General features: G+C 37.1%; 2 protein-coding genes across 2 annotated transcripts; both read left to right on the forward strand.

The window, feature by feature from the left end:
• Positions 1-5,468: 5,468 nt before the first annotated feature.
• On the forward strand, positions 5,469-7,610 carry LOC140140399 (uncharacterized). Its single transcript, XM_072162158.1, has 2 exons — positions 5,469-5,883; positions 6,106-7,610. The coding sequence occupies exons 1-2, from the start codon at positions 5,469-5,471 to the stop codon at positions 7,608-7,610; spliced, it is 1,920 nt and encodes a 639-aa protein (XP_072018259.1).
• A 16-nt stretch (positions 7,611-7,626) lies between these two features.
• On the forward strand, positions 7,627-10,848 carry LOC140140400 (uncharacterized). Its single transcript, XM_072162159.1, has one exon. The coding sequence runs from the start codon at positions 7,627-7,629 to the stop codon at positions 10,846-10,848; it is 3,222 nt and encodes a 1,073-aa protein (XP_072018260.1).
• Positions 10,849-26,212: the final 15,364 nt, after the last annotated feature.

The following is a 26,212-nucleotide window of genomic DNA, read 5'->3' on the forward strand; positions in this document are numbered from 1 at the left end:
GTGTTCAAAAGATGTAAATCTGACGGGGTCATTAAGTTTCACCTGAAGACCATGTCTAGCAAGAATGCCTACACCACCTGCTCTACCATGAAGACGAGGGTAGTGGTAGAAATTGTAATTTGGGAGAGTGTTTGTGATATCTGCAAGAGATTTATTGTCTCTTTCATCCCCCGTAAGCCAAGTTTCTGTTATTGCCAAAATATCAAGTTGATGTGTGATAACCAAGTCACATAACGCAGTAGATTTATTTTTGGCATTTATAGATCGGGCGTTCCAGGTCGCAAAACGCACGAGAGGAGCATTATGGGCGAGATCTCGAGTAGTGCAAATATTGATGAGATTGTTTGTATTTACGCCGGTCTGAGTGGAAGAGTTTGAACTGCATGATGGGATAGTTGAACAAGCAGATATACTACGCTTTTTGTGTATACCACCTCTGCAACCTCTTGGTTTATTGTGATTTAAGTACTTAGTCCAAGGTTTATTATGACATGCATGAATGTTGTTGTTCACACCTTGTCGAGCGTGAAAAAAGTGAGTTGTATACAAGTGGTTTCATCTTCAAGAACAACATACACAAGTCTTTGTTCTAGACTACACATTCGATATGAAGAAATGGTGAACGATGTACAATGCAAAACTATATATGTAGGATCGGATACGACGATTAACATCGGAGAATAACAAATATGCGATAAATCGAAGCAAATAAAGTTCACGAAAATTGTCACAAAGTACTTACAATCATAATCTTGGTTTAATTTCAGAACAGTCCATTGCGCTGATAATAACACATCATCATTTAACGCATACACCTGGATTTCAACTGGAATAGCTCAATGATACGAGGGTTACGTTAATTCTTTTGACGAACATTCTAGAAAATGTGCTCATTAGTTACTAGTTGAGAAACTGGTAACATTTCCAACGTGCAATACGAGGGGCAATCAGTATGTTTTAAGAGTTGACTCGTGACGTCATTTGTGGATAGTTTTCATGGCATTTCTCAATGATTACATAAACACTGTAAGGCTGAAATGAGGTATTGTTGTATTTTCTATATTTTCTCGAGAATTAAAGAATGGAGAATGCTGCCTTTTGGAACAGTAATAGGACACAAACTACCAGTTCATTAAACCATGTTTGTTGGGCTGTAAAGGTTTTAGTTTATTTAAAATGCGTGGTCAAATATGTCTTATTTTTGACAAAAACAAGGCTTTTCTTGCTTTAAAAATCTTGATATTGCCAAAAATAGCAAACGTGGAAATTTAAATTTTTTTGCCAGTTCTGTTGACTAATCTCCAAACATTTAAACGGGAGTCTCCCTAGAAAATATTTGAATCCGTGATTAAAATATAACTGTTATAAACGTCGGGTTATATAAAGGGTATAAAAACGTTTTAATAACATTCCAAAAACATTCTTGAAAACTTGATACAAAACATTCTAAACAAAATGTTATTTTGGGGTTGAAAAAATATTTTGCGAAAAATGTTTGCCCAAAATATTTTCAATAACGTTTTGAAAACGTTTTCATGACCTTTATATAACCCGACATTTAAATGTTATTAAACGGTTTTGAAAAAAACATTTTAAGAACATTTCTGTGTTTGCTGGGTTCAAATATTTTAACATAATGTTATTTAAGTATTGACACAATATTTGGCAAAAATGTTGCAAACATAGTTTACAATAACATTTTTTGAAAACATTTTAAAATATTTTGTAGTGTGTTTTTCATACAAAACGTTTTAAAACGTTATCATGACCTTTATATAACCCGACATTTTAATGTTATTAAAACGTTTTTACCTAAACCAAAAGCCAAAATATAACTTATTTAAAACGTTTTTAAAACGTTTTTTGTGTTTGCTGGGTCGTCATTCGACAAACTTTATTTAGTCAAAGCATATGACTAAGAAACATTGTAATGTTTAGTATTCGGACATAATACATAAATAGATCGATTAATGCCAATAATAGACATTCGTGTAAGCATTTAAAGAAGTAAAACGATTGATTGTTGACATTGGCAGTTTCTGTCATGATGGAAAAGGACTCATATATGTATGTGTACCAGCTGCTTATGGCGAGTGGCATATCAATAGCCATATTTTTCTAGGTTGAAATGCAGTACTTTGACATTAATAAAATAAGCCAATGAACGTCATCAAGGAATCGGATAGCAACGTTTGCACAGTGTTATTTTGTGGGACCTGAGAGCACATTTTCCAGGACTGTTAAATGTCAAAAATATCAATTTTTCATGATTTGCCATAAAATTGGTATTATATTGTGAAATCAAAATTATTTGATATCAGAAGGACATTCTCCGTATTCAAAATTCGATGTGTCTGATGTGCTCTCATGTCCCACAAAAAATAATGTGCAAACGTTGCTATCCGATCCCTTAAGCCAATAATCACATTTAAAATGATTTAAGGCCAATAATATTATACAATCGATAGTTATCAGTGTTTTCCCCTTCTGAGAAAATTCATGCACATGGAAAGGAAATGACATCCGTAAGGTTGGTCTTAACCCTGGAATTATAAGGAAACTGTTGGGCCTCATAACTGCTAAAGTGTTGGTCTAAGTATATAAAAGTATAGATATTGAGAATGGCACAGACTTGATAAATTCATCTGTGAGGTAAAATTTGGGCAAAAATACTCAGTTGTGGAGAACATTCTCAAAAACCAAGATTGGATGTGTTTCTTTCATAACGAATTGCTGACAAAATTGCTTTTAATGTTCACTGGTAAAGTTCCCCTCGACCCCCTACCCATTGAATAAGGTATAGACAATGTTTTCAGCCGGAAATGCTACTTTCGTGTAAAATAACAGTAAAATGTAAAAATAGTTGGGAGCAACATGATAAGACAGGTGAATTTGGAAAAATACTTGACATACATTTAAAAGCGAACAGCATGACACCGCTAGAGCTAAAAAGCGCATAAAACAATGGACATGAAGAAATTATTTAACCGCGTTGTTATGTGTAGAGACACGCTTGGGTCCTGATGGGGCCACTGGCCAGGCTCTGGCAAGTTGCGTAAGTCGTGCTAACGAGCCTGCTTTAGGATGTTGGAATGTATGGAGAGACATGAATGAAGCAGAATTGTAGTTAGCAAGTATCAAGGGGAAATATATGTGTTGATGCCATTTACCAAAATCAAAGTTTGTTTAAGTGTTGTGCATCCTTAATCATTGCATTCCTTGGCATGTTTGTTTATGTGATGAGCGCCCTTGAAGTATAAGCTAAACATAGCCTGCAGCCCATCAATCACATGTAATTTGGTGCCGAATTTGGCACTGGAGGCTGTCATCTTGGTTTTTGATGTATTGTAGTGTAGAAGCTCTCGGTAAAGACACAATTAATCTTTACCTGAACCAACATAATAATTTATTTGTGACAAGAAAGAAGAAGATTAGCAAGTGAAGATAATAAACATCATAAAGATACGTTTCAGCAAAAGTGTATCCTTGGATTTGTGATGATTTGTGTCACCTTTTGTTGTTGGTTCCGAGTCATCGAAGATTGTATTATTTAGTACCAAGCTTCTGCTAACCAGGGGAGCAAAGCAAGTTTGCCCCTACATTTGTAAAGATTAATTACCTGTAAGAAGATGCTATAGTTGGTAAATAGTTACCAAATAAAGGTTCAGTTGCGTGTCTGTTTTGTAAGCTTACCTAAAAATAGCTAAAAGCTTAAGGTCGTGTCAGCAGTGTAAACATAAACATTGCATTGGCACAGACAGCCACCACAGCCTCCAGTCATGTCAGACGTCACTGAATATAGCAAATATTAATGAGTGTGCATGTAGATAAATGCACATTTGGTAGAAGCTTAAAGATTAGAACTTCAAAGAAGTTATCAAGGCCTATGAATCCGAATCGTAGAAATCAAATAAAGATATCAGTAGTAGTGCCTGCATGTACATTTCTAACACTCCCACGAGTCGCTTACGACAACAAAAGCACAAACTGACACAGGACTACTACTGAAAAATAGCTTTGTGGTATTTTTTAATAAATATCTAATAAAGGGGTAACAAGTTTACTCCCACCCGTCGCGAGTCGCTTACGACAACTCACGAGTCGCTTACGACAATTCAAATAAAGTTTGGTAGTAAAGTGCCTGTATGTACATTTCTAACACTGACATTAGTAATCTTGCAGTTGCACAGCTAGTGCATGCAGAAAAAAACTCATAGAATCATACAACACTGACACAGGACTTCTACCTAAAAAAGAGTTTTGTGGTATTTTGTTATCAATAAACGGGCGCAAAGAGCTTACTCCCGCCCGTCGGCACACGATAAACGGGTGCATCAAGCTTTCTCCCACCCGTCGGTAAGCAACGTAGGGCCTGCATTCAAGCGAAGTTTCGTGTATACTGACATTCGCATTTATTTCAGGTTTCGATACATGTTGCCTCACAAAGCACACTTTACACAGGTCCTACGTATAGTTTCTCACATAAATTAGTGAACCGTTGTTCACTTTAGAAAAGTATTGCGCTTCGTTACTTGCATCGGCGTCGTTTCGTTAATTCGTTCGTTTCGGTACTATCGAAAACATCATGTCGAGTCATAAAAGCGGTTCCGAATTAAGAAGCAGAAGATCTTATAAAAGTGATGCACTATCTAAAAGTACAGAATATGCTTTATTACAAGCAGCAACGAGAAAGGTAGAGCTAGAATGTCGAGCCAAAGCATTGAAGGAAAAACAAGCTTTAGAAAGTGAGGAATTTAATATCCAAGCAAGGGCAAGAGACTTGGAACAAGAAATGCAAGCCAGGGCAAGGGACTTGCAACAACAAAGAGAGTGGTTGGAAATGAAGACCGAAATAAACATAGAGCAAGCCAAAATAGATGTATTGGAGGATTATGAACATAAATCCCAGAGCTTAAGAAGTAGACCAAAATCGGTGCTTGATGACCTCACAGAAGCTCAACCAGATACAAACACATCAGTGAGGCAGTGGTTGAACCACAACACTAGAGAAGGTCAAGAAATTGATGGCAAGTTCCTAGCTAAACAAGATACAATTGGTGCTGTAGGACTAAATCCAGGGGCAAGACCAAAATACACTCACATGGATTCGGGATTTGCTAAAGACCAGCCAGCAGTGGGTATGACTACTGATGGTAAAGTACATGCTGATTTAGGTCAACAAGTTCAACCTAGAAGCATGTTAACAACCAGTAAAACTATGCAAGTCAACTTTCCACCACAAAGTGAAGTCTTGTTTCCTGCAGCAGCACCTGAGGAATCAGAAAGTACAGGGACAGAATACCCCACATTATTTGTCAGCCACGAAATATGAAAATATTGATGAACAGTATCGTCAGTATGGTCAAGAACAGTACAGTGAACAGTATGAACATGACGGGCCTTCATCAGTAAAGTATGGTCATAGAGTAACTTCGTCACCAGAGCCTGATGTGAAGAAAAAACAAGTCATGTTGCCACGGCAACATACAACAGAAGTGAAAGAAGAAGATAAAGATACCAGTATAGAAAATTTGGCACGCAACCAAGACAACTTAACAAGGCTGCTGGTGGAACAACATAAACAAGCGAGTCTACCAAAGCGGACATTACAGACATTTACTGGAGACCCGCTTCAGTATGTTACTTTCATACGAGCCTTCGAATTCATAATCGAAAATAAGAGCAAAAGCAATAGAGACCGTCTGTACTATCTTGAACAGTACACAAGAGGTGAAGCCAACAGTTTGGTGAAAAGTTGTATTCACATGGATGATGAGGTTGGTTACCTGGAAGCAAAAAGGTTGCTGGAAAGGAAATATGGTAATAAGCACAAGATTGCAGAGGCTTACTTAGCGAAGATGAGGCAGTGGCCGAATGTGAAAGGTGATAGTTCAGGGCTACAAGATTTGTCATTATTTTTGTTAGAATGCAAAAATACCATGACCAGCCTGGGCTATACTAATGAGTTGCAAAGTACAGCAAACATTAGAATGTTGATGATGAAGTTACCATATAGTATGAGAGACAGATGGAGGAGACAAGTAGATTATGTAGAAGAAGAAAGAAACAAAGTGGTAACATTTGAAGACTTCACCTCCTTCTTAGAAAAACAGGCTAGAATCGCAACTAATGCTGCCTACGGTAGAAGTGTGACGGAGAAGGAAGATAGTACTAAGAAGGAAGAAAGGGTAAAAAACCCAAACTATCAGACTTATAAAGCTAGAAGAAATCTAGCAACAAACACAGAAGCTGTGCCGGCAAGTGTGACATCAAATAGTCCAGGAGCCAGACCAAATGTAATGTCATATAGTCCAGGAGCCAGGCCAAATGTGTCGTCAAGTAGCCCAGGAGCCGACAAGCCGTGTACATATTGCAAGGGTAAAGATCACACTTTGGAAATGTGTAACAAATTGAAGGAAAAGCCTATAAGTGACCGGTTGCAGTATCTAAGAGAGTTGGGAGTTTGTTTTGGCTGCCTAAAGAAAGCAACACATTACAGTAAAATCTGCAAATACAAGCTTACCTGCAAGACATGTAAAAAGCGCCATCCAACAGTGCTGCATGTGAAACAGGAAGAGACAAAGAAGTCTGGTGAAGTTGCCAATCAGACATGTGGGCTTACAGGCGCCGGAGTTAAATCTAGTGAATCATATCCCACAATAATACCAGTCATAGTCTACTCAAGAGTTTCCAGAATGTCTGTAGAAACTTACGCCTATCTTGACAACGGCAGTGATGCTGTATTCTGTTCTGAAAGGCTGCAAAAGGAACTGCATGTTAAAGGCAAGAAAACCAAATTGGAAATTGAAACCATAACAGATGATATCATAGTAGACAGTGAAATCATCCAAGATTTAGAAGTTTCTGACATGAACAGAAATAATATCATCTCTCTTCCAAAGGCATATACACAAGATAAGATCCCTGGTGACTTGGCTGACATCATCAACCAGGATGATATTGATGCAATTCCTTATATGGAAGAAGTTAAGCTAGGAAGATTAAATGATGAATCTCAATGCCATATTGGTCTCCTCATAGGAAATAATGTGCCTAAAGCATTTGAGCCAATACATGTAGTAAATAGCCAAGGTGAAGGACCTTTCGCCTGCCAAACTAGACTCGGATGGACAGTGTATGGTGTCAAAAATAAAGAACACAAAAGGACATCAGTCATCCACAGAATTAAGGCACATGACACTATTGACCAGCAATTAGAGAAACTCTACAACGCTGAGTTCAATGAGCGAATCATTGATGATAAACCAGAGAGAAGCGTGAGTGAAGGACAATTCCTAAACAGAGTAGAAGCATCAATCAAGTATGTAGATGGGCACTACCAAGTAGGTTTCCCGCTCAAAGATGATGACATGAAATTGCCGAACAATATACATCAAGCCGAACAGCGGGCATGCCATCTGAAGAGGAAGTTAGAAAGGGACTCGGTTTTCAACGACCAATACACTGCATTCATGAATGATATGTTTAAAAATGATTATGCAGAAGAAGTGCCCAAAGATGCATGCAATAGAAAGGATGGCAAGGTGTGGTATGTCCCCCCACCATGGGGTGTTTCACCCCACCAAGGGCAAGCTGCGAGTTGTATTTGATTGTGCGGCGCAGTACATGGGCCAGTCTTTAAACTCACAATTACTAAAAGGACCCGACTTGACAAGCAACTTGGTAGGTGTGTTGACGAGGTTTAGAGAGCACCCTGTTGGAGTTGTAGCAGACATAAAAGCAATGTACCATCAAGTGCGTGTACCAGAACCAGACAGAGACTTAGTAAGATTTCTATGGTGGCCCTACGGTGACCTGAGTCTGCCTCTGAAGGAATATAGGATGAATGTGCACTTGTTCGGCGCAACTTCGTCACCTTCATGTGCAAATTTCGCACTGAGAAAGACCGCTGATGATGGTAAGGAGAAATACAGCGAAGAAGTATGCAACACAGTGCTGTCCAACTTCTATGTCGATGACTACCTCAAATCTATCGAAAGTGAAAGCAAAGCTATTCAACTCGTCAGTGATCTCACCAGCTTGTGTAAGGATGGTGGCTTCAAGTTGACAAAGTGGTTGAGTAACTCAAGAGAAGTGTTGCAGTCAGTCCCTGAAGACGATAGAGCTGAGACTACAAAGACACTAGATTTGAAGAATGAAGAATTACCATCAGAAAAGGTGCTGGGGTTGCTATGGTCACCACAAACCGACAGGTTCGGCTTCCATATTAAAGTAAAAGAGAGACCTCCTACCAGAAGAGGCATCCTAGCAACTGTAAGCTCCATCTATGACCCGCTAGGATTTGTTGCTCCAGCAATCCTGCCAGCAAAACAAATACTGCAGAACTTAAGCAAGCTGCAGCTTGGTTGGGATGAGTCTATTCCTAGTGAGCTTCTGACCCGTTGGGAAAGATGGCTTGATGAAGTACCGAAATTGTCAGATTTCACCATCGAAAGATGTTTCAAGCCCAAGGACTTTGAAGAAAGTGAAGTTCAGATGCACCACTTCTGTGATGCAAGTCAGAAGGGGTCTGGTTCAGTGAGTTACTTACGATTCGTTAACGAGAGTGGTCAAGTGCATCTTACTCTCCTGACAGCCAAGGCAAGAGTTGCTCCTTTGAAGATCATAACTATACCTCGCCTAGAGTTAACTGCAGCTGCAATGGCAGTAAAGGTCAACAACATGTTGCAAAAGGAACTACAGTTGAAGGTCGAAAGCACATACTTCTGGACTGATAGTCAGACCGTGATCAAGTATATTAACAATGACACCGCCAGATTCCACACCTTTGTGGCTAATCGAGTCGCACTGATTAGAGATGGCTCCCAGCCACACCAATGGAAGTATGTAGGAACCAGCTCAAACCCTGCAGACGACTGCTCAAGGGGCTTAGCCGTTGATTGCTTCCTCAAGAATAGAAGGTGGACTGATGGTCCAGACTTCTTACACAAAGAAGAAAACCAGTGGCCAAAGACTACCATTGGAAACAGCGCTGAAGAGCTAGCTGATGATCCAGAAGTTAAAAAGAAATTAGTAGTCAACACAGCGTTGACAGAAGAAGCAACAGATACAATGGAGAAACTACTTACACGATTCTCCTCATGGTATCAACTTTGTCGTTGTGTTGCATGGATCCTCAGAGTCAAGAAATATCTCCGTAAGATCTGTCATGATAGAGATGATGATAGAGTTGATAATGGAGATGATGATGGTAGAAAGAATGATGAGAATGAAGAGCATGGCAACATTACAGATTTGCTTAATGTTGCTGACATGCAAGAAGCAGAAAGAGCTGTGATAGTATATGTCCAAACCAAGGCATATCCAGAAGAAATTATGACACTAAAAGAGCTGCAATTGAGAAGTAATGACAGTCAGCCAGAAGACGACTTGCGACAAGTTAGCAAGATTAAGAAAGCAAGTCCTCTCTACAGACTTAATCCATTTATAGAAGATGGAGTAATCAGAGTAGGTGGTCGACTGGCTAAGTCAGCTCTACCTGAAAAGACAAAATTTCCATCAATCATACCAAAGAAGTCCCACATTGCAAAGTTGATTTTACATGACGTCCATGAAGCAACTGGACATGGGGGCAGAAACCACATGTTGGCTCATCTGCACAAGAAGTACTGGATAACAAATGCCAATGCAGCAGCTAGAAAGGTTATCAACAGTTGCATCACCTGCAGAAAGAGGAATGCAAAAGTACAACAGCAGATGATGAGCGATCTTCCCAAAGACAGAGTCACTCCAGGAGAGCCACCATTTTCAAGAGTCGGAATGGACTATTTCGGTCCACTAGAAGTTAAACAAGGCCGTAGTATAGTCAAGCGATATGGTGTAGTGTTCGTCTGCCTTGCATCCAAAGCCATACACATTGAAATGGCAGCGTCTTTGGATACCGATGCCTGCGTAAATGTCATACGACGATTCGTGTCCAGAAGAGGCCAAGTGAAACAGATCCGCTCTGACAATGGCACCAATTTGATAGGGGCAGAAAGAGAGTTACGCAGAGAAATTGCAGCTTGGAATCAAGACAGAATCCATGACTACCTTCTGCAAAGAGAGATTGAGTGGACCTTTAATCCACCAGCAGGAAGTCACCATGGAGGCATCTGGGAACGTCAAATACGGACAATCAGGAAAGTGATGTGCTCTGTTATAAAGGAACAAATACTAACAGATGACTCTCTTCATACATTACTGTGTGAGATAGAAGCCATAGTTAACAGCCGACCACTCACCAATGTTCCTGGAGAAGTATCTGATTTAGAGCCACTTACACCAAATCACCTTCTTCAACTAAAGAGTGACATGATCTTACCACCAGCCGCTGCAGGAAAGCTGAGTCAGTATGCCAAGCGTCGGTGGAGGCAAGTCCAGTATCTGGCAGACCTGTTTTGGCGCAGATGGATCAAAGAATACCTTCCTCAGTTACAACAAAGACAAAAGTGGATTCACCCACAGCGAAATGCCAAGGTGGGAGATGTCGTCATGGTTGTAAATGAATCTACACCCAGAAACGTCTGGCCGCTAGGAAGGGTGATTGAAACTCTCCCAGCAAGTGATGGACTGGTTCGACGTGTGCGAGTGAAAACTAGGACAAGCATTCTCACCAGACCCATTGATAAACTGTGTTTGCTGTTGGAATCAGAAGTCCCAGATCAAGATATAGGAGTGAAGAAAGATTCTACTTCAGCTCATCCACCAGTACCAGCACTTGGTAACCCAAGTACCAAGCCTAAAACTACGTCCAGTGCTACCAACAATGAAACTGTATCAGTGTCAGGTACTCCAGAAGCAAGACCAAGACGAACATTGAAACCAGTGAAACGCCTGGACTTGTAAAGAACTAAAGAACTAATAGTGTTATAACAACAAGTCACTGAAACCGTTATAACCAAAAGGTATCAGCTAAGCTAAATTGCCACTTAGTCTGGAGGCTAAGCTACGGATCAGCTGATATATAAAATAAGACTAAACATCAGTTTACGTTAAATTGCCATGAAAGGCAAGCTGACACCTTGCTTTCACTTTGAAACAACTGATGCAAACTGTCAAATTCATCATGAGATCTACCAGATGTGATGACGGATGAACCTACCTGTACTACAGATGTGAAGACTGGTGATTCGTCTCTACAGCGACGTGTCTGCGTTTAGTGTGAAGTTGCCAGATTCGTATACAACTCATCGTCAAGATCAAGAATGAACATGTTTGACACCTACATCACCACATCTGTGAATTTGATTTTGTAAAGAAGAATCCTATGCATGCAATTTGTACCGATGGAACCAGTGTGCATCATTAGCAAGTTTGTTTAAAGTTTGGTACACCACAGGCCCATGGAGTTTTAATTTGCAATTCTACATTGTATTCTACTGCTGAAAATGTGTGCACAATTTGTGGATGTGTACAGTATATCATGTAAACCATATTTGGGATACACATTTAAAAGTAATGTTCTCTGCGTGTATTTTGGAATCTCGATAATACTCAAATTTGATTTCTCTTGAAATTGTTGCTCTGCTATTTATCAAAGGGTATGCATGATCGAGGTCTGAAATAATTTCACTCAAGTTTGTAATTGTGTATTCCTATCTACATGTACTTTGCAAGTAAATGCATCCTATCAGCATCTGGTGTTTTGACTATAACCTGGATTGACTGAATTTGCAAATTTGGGCCATGGCTGCTATGGTTGTGCACAGGCAGTCATATTATATCAAGTTGTGTTTTTCTCATGGCTGCTATGGTTGTGCACAGGCAGTCATATTATATCAAGTTGTATTCTCATTTACAAGGTGTACCAAACAAGATATTCGCATGCAAAGCGTTTTGTACATTCATCTAAAGGACAGCAACAGACTGCATTTCTAGTTTACAAACTAAACATTGTTGTGTTCATGTTGATATGTTGTGATCATGTTGCACTTAAATAGTATCTCCCATGTGTTCTGTTGGCTTTTCCAATCTCACCAAAATGTGCCTGTTGTGTGGGCTTTTGTTTGGTTTTGTTTCAAGTAATTTTGGTTGGCATGGGCAGTTATCTCTTGAGTGCAGCATCATCTATCTTGTAAAATGAAGCTAAATAATTCTTTCATGTGAAGTTAAAATCACTTTGAAATGTCCAAAACTCAGTTTATTTTTTCTTTTGGATCAAATCACTTGAAATTTTTGAAATGTTTTTTTTGTTTGAATCATAGCATTGATACAAGTTTTTTATCACACAAGTGAATCAGATAAAGGTTTTTGATTTCATAAACTTTATTCATGTTTCAAAATCAGTCAAGTTTGATGTTTTGAAGTTTAAGGGGTTACAAAGGCACCTCTTGTAAAAGGTTCAGTTTTGTCAGTAAATGGCACACCAAAACTATGTTTTAAGAAGTAATTGTTGCTGGTAGCAGACAATTAGGCGCCGGAATGTTGATGCCATTTACCAAAATCAAAGTTTGTTTAAGTGTTGTGCATCCTTAATCATTGCATTCCTTGGCATGTTTGTTTATGTGATGAGCGCCCTTGAAGTATAAGCTAAACATAGCCTGCAGCCCATCAATCACATGTAATTTGGTGCCGAATTTGGCACTGGAGGCTGTCATCTTGGTTTTTGATGTATTGTAGTGTAGAAGCTCTCGGTAAAGACACAATTAATCTTTACCTGAACCAACATAATAATTTATTTGTGACAAGAAAGAAGAAGATTAGCAAGTGAAGATAATAAACATCATAAAGATACGTTTCAGCAAAAGTGTATCCTTGGATTTGTGATGATTTGTGTCACCTTTTGTTGTTGGTTCCGAGTCATCGAAGATTGTATTATTTAGTACCAAGCTTCTGCTAACCAGGGGAGCAAAGCAAGTTTGCCCCTACAATATGTGACGTGCCATGTCAAAAGGAGACACTTTTGGGCAGGATCGTAAATGGAGAAATAGCCAAAAATCTGCCCGGGGTGATTTTTTTACAATTTGGGTTTGTTGCGAATTTGTGATGTTATTAATGTTTAAAATATTGTCTGATAGATTCAGACCGGAATATAACTGGCATTTTGTATTTGTTGAGACATTTTTCAAAGTAAAGTTTCAATATCTTCGCTTAGGAATGTCTGATTTCATTGGCGAAAATGGCGTTATTGAGCAAAATATCCCTATAATTAAGATGTAAAAATCTTAAAATTGATAACCTGCCCAAAAGTGTCTCCTTTTGACATGGCACGTCACATATACTCGAATGAACACTTTTACTCTCAACCTGAATTCGATGTCGCAATTGAAGTTGGCTTCTCTCCATCAAGCCTATCCAATTCCATTTGAGAAACGTACTCCCTCTGTGGAAGACTTTTCTTAACTCTTCCACAGGGGTATGACATATTTCAAATTCAACAACTCTTCCTATACCTTTGTACAGGAGCCAACCGTTGTTAACCCGTGATGAACCCACACTTTTACTGTAGCGTATACGCGAACGCGAGCGAGACTACGCGTTACGCGAGAGCGCGTAAAATTCGTCATGCCTGGAACTTTTGTGCGTATGCCAGCTTACAAGTTGAATTCAGTATTTTTCAGGTAGCGGCTAAACATTGCCGTTTTATTATGTAGTTTTATTGCTGATATCAAAAGAGAAATCATCGAAGTTTTTGTAAGGCTGAGTGGCAATGATTAACTGACATTCCTCGTAAAATAATCGTGAATTATACGATATTTAGCTTCTTTTCGTTGTTGAAAGGGATTCAATCATGTTTCACCGTTGTTCATCACCGTTTAACAACTCGCGTCCGGCGCGTCTGCGTGGTTTACTTCGCTCGGGCAGCTAAAGCTGCCCTCGCGAAGTAAACCACACAGACGACGCGGCTGCATCGTTGTTAAACGGTGATGAACAACGGTGAAACATGATTGAATCCCTAATTGAATAAGCCACCATTAGCATTTTCAATATTTTACTCCTACATTATCTCGAAGATAAAAAAACAACAACTTCAATTCGCTAAACATACAACTAAAGTACTGCAGTGATACTCTTAAATGTGTGATAATAGTATCATTATTAAACATTGAATGCGACCTATATTTCTGAGATTAAAATTATTTGAAATTAAAATTTCATTAAAACGGAATTAAGACTTCTTTGAATTAAAATTTTATCAAATGAAAAAGTAGATCTGTGTGTTATCGGTGTTATCTTCAAAATAATTTAACTTTTAACAAAATGGATATTTGATACATATATGTTTGATTGGTTAGAATGCTCATGTTGAATAGACATTGTTAGTAGGATACATATCTAAATAATGGACTAATACAGTAGCATCTTCATTTGACAAGATCCACAAAGCCAACGCATTTTATGTGACCAATAAAAACCCGTCTGGTGGTTTCATCATAAGTTATTTATTGTTAAAATTTTCCAGATAAAATTGTGCAACTTAAAATGGATATCTGATACATGCTTGCGTGATCGATTTAGTGTGCTCACATGCTGAATAGATATTGTTGGTGGAATTCATAACTCAATAATGAAATGATCCGGTGGCATTTTTATTAGACATTATTCTCAAAGCGAACACATTTATCATTTTAGGTAACAAATAAGATCCCCTCTGGTGGGTTTGCATTATAATTTATTGTTAAACCAGCCCTATATTTGTACCGTTCTTCAAAGGTATTGTGTGCATATTCTGTTGTACTTGCATAAAGCAAATTGGAAAGAAGATAAAAATAGCACACATTGAAAGATTCTATAATAAACAAACGTTATTATATGTATAGGTAAGTAAAATTCTTTGATACAAGTTTGCTTGAATATAACCTATATATCATAGAAAAGCCTCACCATTATTAGCAGAGCTGCTGATTTAATATAGAATGAAAATGTTGCAAATATTTTTCATATGCAAAGGGTGTAATATTGTTATTTTTCCGTCGAATATCTTTTTCAAATTCGCAGTAGGTTTGAAGTTATGTATAATTAAACCGATTCATTAGCTTATTTTAAGATACCTTTTTCAGAGTCTTGATTGAGCAGCGACGTAGCTTGCGACACCATCACGGCGTCTTCATTCAGCGTAGTGATGTTTACAATCCTCCGGTCACATGACCACCCGATGGGTGGTCAAGTGTCAGCAGAGGATTGTAAACAAAACATCACTACGCTGAATGAAGACGCCGTGATGGTGTCGCAAGCTACGTCGCTGCTCAATCAAGACTCTGAAAAAGGTAACTTTTTAAGCAAATGTCAAAAATGCCAGAGTCCAATATCAGTATCCAGCATTGTATCCACGCTGCTAAACCGATTCATGTTTGTAACCACTGAAAGCCTTCAACCAATTTTCATTACTGGAAACATTAAAAGCAGTTACATTTATTTACAACCAAACGTGTAAACGTGCATCATTGAATGAGAGAATATATCTGTGATAAAAAACATGTTTATTGTTGCGTAACACTTCTTATGGATAATTTTAAAGTTAATTGGTTAACTGATTTGCGCTCAGGTCTTTATTTAAGAAGTTAGCGGGTACTGAACTACAACTCAAATTTCACATAATACAAAGTGTGTCTAAATAAAGTAAAGTGTGCAGTTTGAAAAATCATCATCATCATCTGACAACATCATCATCATCATCATCATCATCATCATCATCATTATCATCATCATCATCATCATCATCATCATCATCATCATCATCATCATGTGAGTACGAAAGATCATACTCTGCAGCTTTTGGAGCTATAGGGTTGTGTTCCGTTATGTGGGTACAAACTCATATATATTACACAACTTGAGGTCAACTTCTGACATATGAAGGTTATTGAACTATGCCATTGGGTTGAGACTATTTTAACTGAAAGTGTTAGTTCAGCTGGCCACACAGCAGGCGTGCAAAATATGTTGGTTTGTGTATTGTAGTCTCGGGCCCAGACTGCTTGTGTTTATCACGAACTTCAGTGGCGTACCGTGGCCGCCCCAACCCCGGGGGGCTGAAGAAAATTCAATTTTGCCGCCCCTTCCTCAACAGCTCGAAAAGGTTGACCCCAATTTTTTTCTCGGTCGTTTGGGTTTCAAGCGCCCTAAAAGCAGCACATTTTTATGTACTAGTACCATTTTTTCAAAATTTTTTATGCTTTATCAAATTTTTCCGCCATTTTTTATTTGCTAATTCTTTTTGCCGCCCCTGTTTTTGCCGCCCCTTCATCTTCCGCCGCCCCTGCTTTTACCCCGGGGGGGGCTGGCGAACCCAAAACAAACCCCCACAAAAAAAAAAAAATACGCGCATGAACATATGGGACCTTGTAGGATCTAGTTGCTTGTGATTGGCCAGTTGAGTTCGACTGACGTCAACGGTTTACTATGTTATCATCGTCACAATTGGTCAATAACATCGAATGCGGTGATCCGGTGCAATGATCAGTCAAAAGCGCCATGTGCGCATGTGCGGTGATCAGATGTATGCTTATTTTCGGCCGCCAGACTACATGGCACCACAATAACATACAGTAAGCCAAAAAATTAAGATACCAGTTGTGTTCACCGCTGTATATCCCAAACAAAGACAGATATGTCATAATTGAACCAGCCGCCAATAGCTGCATCTTTTAGCTCGAATTTAAAGACACGACGATCCAAAAAGCCAAGGAAGATGCCAATTTAAAAGTTGCGGTTTGCTTCATTGCATGCCCTATTGATTTGTACACAAAGCGTTCGCAAACAAGAGAACTAGTGCCGTGCTTCCATTGATTCAGTTGATTAGCACATTAAAACTATAGCGTTGCGCTTTCATTGATTAGAACACAAAAGTTGTACTTTTGATTTTGTTTCTTCATTAGGTTTTAGGTCACCGTTTCTTTAATTCTCAACCAATTTCAACAAATAACGTCTTAACTCAGAGCTAAAAAGTACAGGTATTTCGTATTGGCTGCTGCGCATTTGTCTTACAGTATATACAGGGGTGAACACAATTGGTATACCTTAATTCTTTGGCTTACTGTATTGGTCAAGCTTTGGTCAAATGTAGTTCAAGGACCCGCAATCCATCTGATCTAAAACACACTTGTGAGTCCTTTCTCTGAATGAACTATTTTCCCTAGATTTGATGGAAAGCTGTGTAGCCAATCAGAACAGTCGTTATTTCTTCTCGATTGCAGACGATTTATTAGGAACAACGAGTGTCAAGAACGATAGAAACCGAAACCGACTGGGAAAGAGACTACGCGTGTTGTTGATTATCTCTTGTTCACGTTATACAATATTTAGGGTAATGACTGCGGGTATTGACACGATGTCAGCCTGTCAAACATGACCCATGCCTAGCAGGAGCTGTCCGAATACACCAAGAGGGTGTGTTATTTTGTCGACGTGCCAAAGTGTCATCTGTAAAAACAATACAGTATCGGGTATACTGCGTCGTTTCAAAGGTCATTTTAAGATGTCCAATTACTTTACCTTTGTCCAGATGCGTCAGAATAGGCATGATAAGGCAATATAAAATCGTAAACCTTCCGATTGTTTTCTGCACTCTAAGAATTGATGACTAAATTGGGTAACATGGATAACTTTAAGAAATATAGTATATTCTTGGGAAGTTCCTGAAAATTGAATTTTCTCAAAATGTAAGTAAAATGATCCTACTTGAAAATATACACATTGATCATAGCAAACAGCAAACATCACCTATAAAACATGCTTACGTACCTAAACACTTTTATAATAGCTTTTTTTGTCATGGATTATTCTTTTTATTTTTCAAAGGTTCTACTTCTTTGTCGGTATTTTTTTTTTCATTAACACAGTAAAGTGTTGAAATAGTTTGTCTTCATTTTTTAGATTTTGAGTGTATGTGTACAGGTCTCCTCTGGTGCACAGACCCCAGCTTACACAACACCAACCAGACTGACCCCCCCCCCCCCCACGACTCCCCTCTGCTAAAAACACCCACATCGCAATTCTTTTGACTGACAAGGTAGCTATCATCGTAGGTAGACTTTCCAAGAACCGGATTTTCATGTAGAAATAATGTCATATTATATAGTTAACTGTGTTATTAATTGTCTGACTACTTTTCTATTAGTTTTACATTTGAAATTGTATTATGTAAATTGTATCACAATTATATTGTATCATAATTTATGTAGCCTATGTATCCATAACACACTTGATTTAATAAACACTATTTCAACAAGCGTAATTTATGATAATACTAGCCTACTTGAACTTGCACGAATATGATATTGCCACGATCACTCCTGGGGATCACGCCCCTTAATCCGGCCGGATTGCTACTACCGTGCCAATCTAAACATACATCTACATCCCATATTATACCGCCATAAATATAAAGGGTCATGTTTAATCAAGGTCCTCGCACTTTCAAACATCCTTAGAGTTCAACTTACCGCGATTGTGGTAGTATCATTTTCACCATGTTGGTGTTTGTAAAAGCTTTTAAAACCACTATAATTATCTGTATGGTTGGAATTTGATAGAATAAAACTGAAGTGAAGTGAGCTGAACTTGGTACAATATCAAAGCTAATGAATGAATGTAAATTGTTATGATGTGCGGATTTCGTACCCGGCAAACGACCATTTATGATAGTGATGTCAATAAAGTGGGTTAACGGAGTGTGGTGGTGGGGGTGGGGTAAGGGGGTTAGGGAGTTTAACCCCCCACAAGAAAATTTCAACTCCCCTAAAATCAACCCCCAAAAGAACATTTCAACTCACAATAGTGTAAAATTTGCCTGGTATAAATACAAAATTTCACCTTAATTTGTGGCTAAGATAGTGTACAATTGAAAACAAATTCGCGCTCAATTATCACAGTGGCCAAAATGATGCTCACCGAGAATTTTGTTTGTCTTTATATCCTTAGACAACTGACCCTGATACGTTACTGAATTATGTTAAATACCAGGACCCCCCAAAAAAAAAAAAAAAAAAAAAAGAAAAAGAAAATAGTATTTTCTTGGGACATATTGATTATGTTAAAATCACATTCCAATAAAGTTGCAATTCAAGCTAGTTTGAGAGTTGTCGCATTTATTCCTCAATAATTTATTATGAAATATTTTCATCACCAAATGACACCTGGCTACGTCACTGGTGCTTGGTTGTCTAAATTCTTACGTCTATCAAATAATCATTTAATAATGTTATCAAAACGGTGAGCGTGTATAGAAAGCAAGCTTGTGAAATACGAAGAACTACTAGTAACTTTAAAGACTACTTTATAACGTTACATTTTCATGTCGCGTTTTCTTCAAAAATCTGATAGTTCAGGGTGAATGCTTGCAAGCTCGAGTTTATTAAGAATAAAATGCATGTGTCATGCATGATAACACTAATGGTGTGATATTGTGAGAGCCAACCATTTATCAAAGCAACATCAGGGCGTACCCGTAAGCGGGCTACACACCATGTGTACAAATCTTGCTCATTGTGCTTACCCGAACGGCTTTTGACATTTTAAATAGGTTTATACTTGAATCGCTATAGCGATACGCGATTGATCAATGACTTCTGTATTAATAGACTGACACGTCTGGCAACGAAAATAACATTGTACATGGTAAACGTAAAATACAGTTAGTAGGCCTATTCAACTGTAACAATGTCGATGCATTAAAACGCTTATGTATTTGAATAAAAAAAAGGGTTGCAGAAGGTGTTTTACTACATATTTCGAGATTTAAAGAATGTTCAGAATGAAGCACGCCCTTAATTGTTTGTTTTTTTAATTTCTAGTTTTTTGTACAGGTAATTGGTCAGACTGGAACATGTAAAGTATCTGCGTAATTCAATTTCACCTTGAGCATTATGGATAGTCTTACCCCCTATAGGCCACACAATACGCCCTATAGAACATTAACTGATCGGAGAGACTCTTTGTAAAACAGGTAAAAAAACTAATCAAGTAGTATTTGAATTACAATTACAGTAAAAATTAAGAGTTTTTAATAATCTCCCAAAGAGCTTCACAGTTAAGTGGCCAAGTGGTTTTCTTTCATTTTACCTCATTCCAACGCCTTCAAATGATAATGATAAATAATATCATATCATACAAGAATAAAAAAATTAAAATTTGACGGAAATCTTACATTTTGCCTTTAAGACAGATTTTTATTGGATTTCAAAAGTTTTTTTCATTTGGTTTTTGTTTGATTTTTTATTAAATAAACCATATGCAAGTGGTATTGTAAAGCTTTAAAGCAATATTTTTTTATAAGCATGATAAGTATATCTGCAATATCAAAATAGTGCTCTCTCAGCTTATCAGATCTGTTCGATTTTTAGATATCTCTCAAGATATTAAAAAAATGTATTTTTTGTGAAGAATCACAAGCCCTTCAGAAATAAGAATGCGATATTAAATTCTTTGACAGTTTCTTTCATATGCAAATACATTTTGTGAAAGGGAAGTCCCTGTTTTATCAAAACAGTTTTCATCAAAACATGTTGTAAACTTGGGCGCGACCAGAAGGAAACTATCATTTCCTTGTTAAGATACCGTTAGAGCAAGAAAACCCTAACTGCAATAGCTGCCAGGTGTCATATTATTTAACAAAATAGAATGTAAAATGTAAAATATCTACAAGGCAGCTATTGCAGATAGGATGTTCTTTAACTAATCCCTCGATTTGTATCTATCCTGAAAGCTGGCACAGAAATCCCTAACTGCAATAGCTGCCAGGTGTCATATTATTTAACAAGTATACAATATAGAATGTAAAGATTGTCAACTATCTATAGAGCAGCTATTGCAGAAAGGATGTTCTTGCTCTAATCCCCCGATTTGTATCTCTCCTGAAAGCTGGTACATAATGAATCGTGTTACTGCGGTGCAAACCATACAAAACGTGCCAAATGACATTGCCATTGAAGTTACTGATCTCTTATCTGGGTTCATATACGGTAATGTCCCAAGGCTGTATTTAGTAAGCATACATTTGTATTATCTTTCTTAAAAACTGAAATATCTAAAACTGAAATCTAATATCCAACAAGATATGCTGTATGGGAGGATTCATTTATCATACTTGGTTTTATCTGATCGCATATCCGCCATTTTTAATTTTTCATGTTTGACGTATAGGATGAGTTAGAATGAAAGTAACATATTTTAACAGATATAGCATAGATTGTATGACAAGACATTGTAAACGTACACTAAAGATGCTAAGAAGAAATTCTTTTTTGTTCTTTAGCTCACTCTTATACTGAACCTTACTATCACTAATATAAAAAAATATGTAGATTTTAATGCGATATATGACTCAAAGTAAGCTTATCAATCCAAGTAAGACTACATAATAAGAAACATGACAAAATAGTGTTCGAATTGAAATGGAAAGACAGACAAAGTATATTATTAAGTGAGTTAGTGGCTGCCGTTTGTGTCCTCTTGTTTCTATAAGCTGTTCTCTATTCCGTATTGTCTTTACCTTTTGGAATTTGATGAAATAAAACTGAAGTCAAAGCTAATGAATGAATGTAAATTGTTATGATTAGCGGATTTCGCACGAGACAAACGACAACTTAGTGATGTCAATATAGTGGGTTAATGCAGTGTGTTCCTTGGGGGGGCAAAAAATAATTTCAACTCCCCTTAATTCAACCCCCAAGAACATTCAACCTACAATAGTGTGAAATTGGCCCGACCCTGATACGCTACTGAATATGTAAAATACTATACTCCCACTGGGCGCCCATTCCTTTTTAAAGGATTTTTTTAAATTGATTAACGAATTGCATTTTACTTTTTGTTGTCTTGTTGATACTTCTACGCAAACGCCAGTAGTAGAGTGATTCTGAATTCATTTTGTAACGTCGGCGTTTAACGATATTTAGATTTTAAGGCTTTTTTGATCATTTTCGTCCACCCCCCTGAAATTGTTATTACCCACTCCCTTTGCTCCACCACTGAAAAATCGTAGCTACGCCACTGACGCTTGTTGTCGAATTTTTTAAGTCTATTAAATAATTATTTTAGAATGTAATCAAAACGTTGAGCGCGTAGAAAGAAAGCTCGAAGAACTAACTTTACAACGTTACATTTTCATGTCGCGTTTTCTTCAAAAAATCTGATAGTTCAGGGTGAATGCTTGCAAGCTCGAGTTTATTAAGAATAAAATGCATGTGTCATGCATGATAACACTAATGGTGTGATATTGTGAGTGCCAACCATTTATCAAAGCAACATCAGGGCGTACCCTTAAGCGAGCTACACACCATGTGTACAAATCTTGTTCAATTGTGCTTACCCGAACGGCTTTTGACATTTTAAATAGGTTTATACTTGAATCGCTATAGCGATACGCGATTGATCAATGACATATGTATAGACTGACACGTCTGGGAACGAAAATAACATTGTACATGGTAAACGTAAAATACAGCCAGTATTCAACTGTAACAATGTTGATGCATTCAAAAGGTTATGTATGTGATTAAAAAAGGGTTGCAGAAGGTGTTTTATTCCGTAGTATTCTGAGATTTAAAGAATGTTCATAATGAAGGACGCCCTCAATTGTTTTTTTTTAATTTCTAGTTTTTTGTACAGGAAAATGGTCAGACTGTAACATTTAAAGTATCTGCATAATTTAATTTCACCATGAGCACATGGATAGTCTTACACTATAGTCTTTAATATCAATACGCCCTATAGAACATCAACTGATCAGAGAGACTCTTTATCTCACTTCCACGTCTGTTCTTTTAAGGTGCCTTTCATACCAGGTAAAAAACTAATCAAGAAATATTTCAATTACAATTACAGTAAAAATTAAGAGTTTTTAATAACCCCCATAGAGCTCCACAGTTAAGGGGAAGCTGCACTGAAAAAAGTGATTTTCTAAAGTATTTGACCTGTGCACTTGTAAATTGGTGGGAATGTGTGTGCTGATCAAACTTAGCGATTCCAGCAAAAAAAATGATCGTCGTTATAACGGTTGCCATGGTAACGGCGGCCATGTTGGATTTTCACATGATGTCGTTGCGCGTCATTTTTCTCAGTCGTTCTTTGGTATTTATTTCTGAAATTTGTTTTATTTGACAAATTTAAGTCTAATTAAAAAATGTATAGAGGGAATTTTCAAAAAAAGGTTGTACGGTTACGCTACGGTGCATTAAAATTGGTAAATTTGCGCATTTTGGCGGAAAATTTACAAAAACGGGTCGTTTCCATGGTTACCAGATGTTTTTCAAAATTTCCTTCTATAAATATTTAGATACAGGTATGTCCAACATACTTGCCAAAAATAAGCTCAAACAGATACACCATTACCAAGAAAAGTGACGCGCAAGGTAAAAAATGACGCGAAACAACATCTGGCAGAAAATGGCATTTTAAGTTTAGAAACACTTAATATGTTAATTAGGCGGCAATTATGCATATCAAATGTTATAAAATCATGTTTCTGACAACAATAACATTTATACTAATTATTAGCACTCTTTATAGACAATAAACATATTACATTATTCAGAAATTAATTTTTAGCTGGAAATTCCTTAAATATCGCCCCTTGAAAACAATACAATACATAAGAAATACATTACGTGTATTAGTATAGGACATAATTCAATTCGCAACTTTTTCACGTCACGTTGTTCCCTTTGATTACTTGCAACTTCTGAACCAAATGTCCGATTTGAATAAAATAAAAAGCAAATAAAGGCCCAAATTCTATAGATTTTTAATTTAGAAAAAACATAAAAAGACTAAAATACCCCTATTTCACAACAATCCTGGTGCAGCTTCCCCTTAAGTGGCCAAGTGGTTTTCTTTCTTTTACCTCATTCCAACTCCTTGAAATTATCAGAAAACATTCTCGACAGTTGTTACTAATGTTACAATCATATCATACTAGAATAAAATAAAAATAACATTTGACGGAAATCTTACATTTTACCTTTAAGTCAGATTTTTAACGGATTTCAAAAGTTTTTGTTCATTTGGTTTTTGTTTGATTTGTTTATTTAATAAGCATGCAATGTTATTGTAAAGCTTTGAAGCAATATTTTTATAAGCATGATAAGTATATCTGCAAGATCAAAAAAGTGCTCGCTCAGCTTATCAGATCTGTTCGATTTTTAGATATCTCTCAAAATATTAAAAAAATGTATTTTTTGTAAAGAATCACAGGCCCTTCAGAAATAAGAATGCGATATTAAATTCTTTGACAGTTTCTTTCATATGCAAATAAATTTTGTGAAAGGGAAGTCCCTGTTTTATCAAAACAGTTTTCATCAAAACATGTTGTAAACTTAAGCGCGACCAGAAGGAACTATCATTTCCTTGTTAAGATACCGTTAGAGCAAGAAAACCCTAACTGCAATAGCTGCCAGGTGTCATATTATTTAACAAAATAGAATGTAAAAATGTAAAATATCTACAAGGCAGCTATTGCAGATAGGATGTTCTTTAACTAATCCCTCGATTTGTATCTATCCTGAAAGCTGGCACAGAAATCCCTAACTGCAATAGCTGCCAGGTGTCATATCATTTAACAAGTATACAATATAGAATGTAAAGATTGTCAACTATCTATAGAGCAGCTATTGCAGAAAGGATGTTCTTGCTCTAATCCCCCGATTTGTATCTCTCCTGAAAGCTGGTACATAATGAATCGTGTTACTGCGGTACAAACCATACAAAACGTGCCAAATGACATTGCCATTGAAGTTACTGATCTCTTATCTGGGTTCATATACAGTAATGTCCCAAGGCTGTATTTAGTAAGCATACATTTGTATTATCTTTCTTAAAAACTGAAATATCTAAAACTGAAATCTAATATCCAACAAGATATGCTGTATGGGAGGATTCATTTATCATACTTGGTTTTATCTGATCGCATATCCGCCATTTTTAATTTTTCATGTTTGACGCATAGGATGAGATAGAATGAAAGTAACATATTTTAACAGATATAGCATAGATTGTATGACAAGACATTGTAAACGTATACTAAAGATATTAAGAAGAAATTCTTTTTTGTTCTTTGGCTCACTCTTTATACTGAACCTTACTATCACTAATATAAAAAATATGTAGATTTTAATGCCATATATGACTCAAAGTAAGCTTATCAATCCAAGTATAAGACTACATAATAAGAAACATGACAAAATAGTGTTCGAATTGAAATTGAAAGACAGACAAAGTATAATAAAGTGAGTTAGTGGCTGCCTTTTGTGTCCTCTTGTTTCTCTCCATTCCATATTGTCTTAAAGTTTGGTGTCTTATTTTTTGTTCTTTCATTATAATAATGTGGTGTATTCTGTATAATGCAATGAATAATGCAATTCGGCCACTTAGATGCGATGTTGTACAGGATAATAAAATCATATCATATTATCGTTATGAGTTTGGCAAACTACCGAATAGCGATTTGTATTCGCATCAATTCTCTTAAATTACGGAACAGGGGATCTCTGGTAGAAAGCCAGAGGGCAGTATATGAATTTAACTTTGATTCGGTGTGATAAGTGAGCGAGAGAGGGCGGCATACATGGTTAGTCGTTAATTCAGAATAAATCATGCGTATAATGAAAGACAGAGATAAAAAAGACAAGTTCGCGTCTGAAATTCTGACAACTAGACAGAAAATGCCGTACTGCACAGGTCGGCAACCAATCACGGCGCGCCTTTGCCCTGATGTCAGACGCGAACTAGTATTTTTTTTATCGCTGTCTTTCATTATAGCATGAATTAAACCATGAGACGAATTGATATTCGCCGTCTCCTCAACTCCAAACGATATGCAATGACCGGATGCAATTTTTACTATTTATCTATACCCGCTTTACAGAGGCAAAGAAAACAGAATATAATTATTCTAATACTAAAAGCATTTAGGTTCTGTTTAAAAAGCATTCCATAGCTTTATTAGCGCAATCCAGTAAAGTTGTCAGTTACAATTTTGTCACAATATACTATCTGGACTCTGATGTTTGTTTGTCTGTAGCGGTGTATATGAGGTGTTTGTTATTTTGTTAGTTTGTTTTAACTGTCATGTGAGCCTCAACATTAAATAGCCATAACTTCATTTTGAAAATTATATACTTAGTTCTCTGGGTTGATAGACTGAGGTTTTTCGATCAAGTATCTCGATTTGAGAAGCAACATTTTTTTAAAAGGGCTTGGTTTCTCGAGCGAGAACCCTTTTTTTGGCCAAAAATCCTGGGTTTTTTATATTGTGCAGGATACCTGCTTTAAT

This window comes from Amphiura filiformis, chromosome 19 (assembly GCF_039555335.1).
Source record: "Amphiura filiformis chromosome 19, Afil_fr2py, whole genome shotgun sequence".
NCBI classification, from domain to species: Eukaryota; Metazoa; Echinodermata; class Ophiuroidea; order Amphilepidida; family Amphiuridae; genus Amphiura; species Amphiura filiformis.

Excerpts from the sequence above, each read along its gene's own strand:
- LOC140140399 (XM_072162158.1), top strand. The coding sequence starts at position 5,469 with ATGTTGCCACGGCAACATACAACAGAAGTGAAAGAAGAAGATAAAGAT. Across the intron at positions 5,884-6,105 it reads GCAGTGGCCGAATGTGAAAG|AAAAACAGGCTAGAATCGCA; the intron begins GTGATAGTTCAG and ends CCTCCTTCTTAG.
- LOC140140400 (XM_072162159.1), top strand. The coding sequence starts at position 7,627 with ATGGGCCAGTCTTTAAACTCACAATTACTAAAAGGACCCGACTTGACA.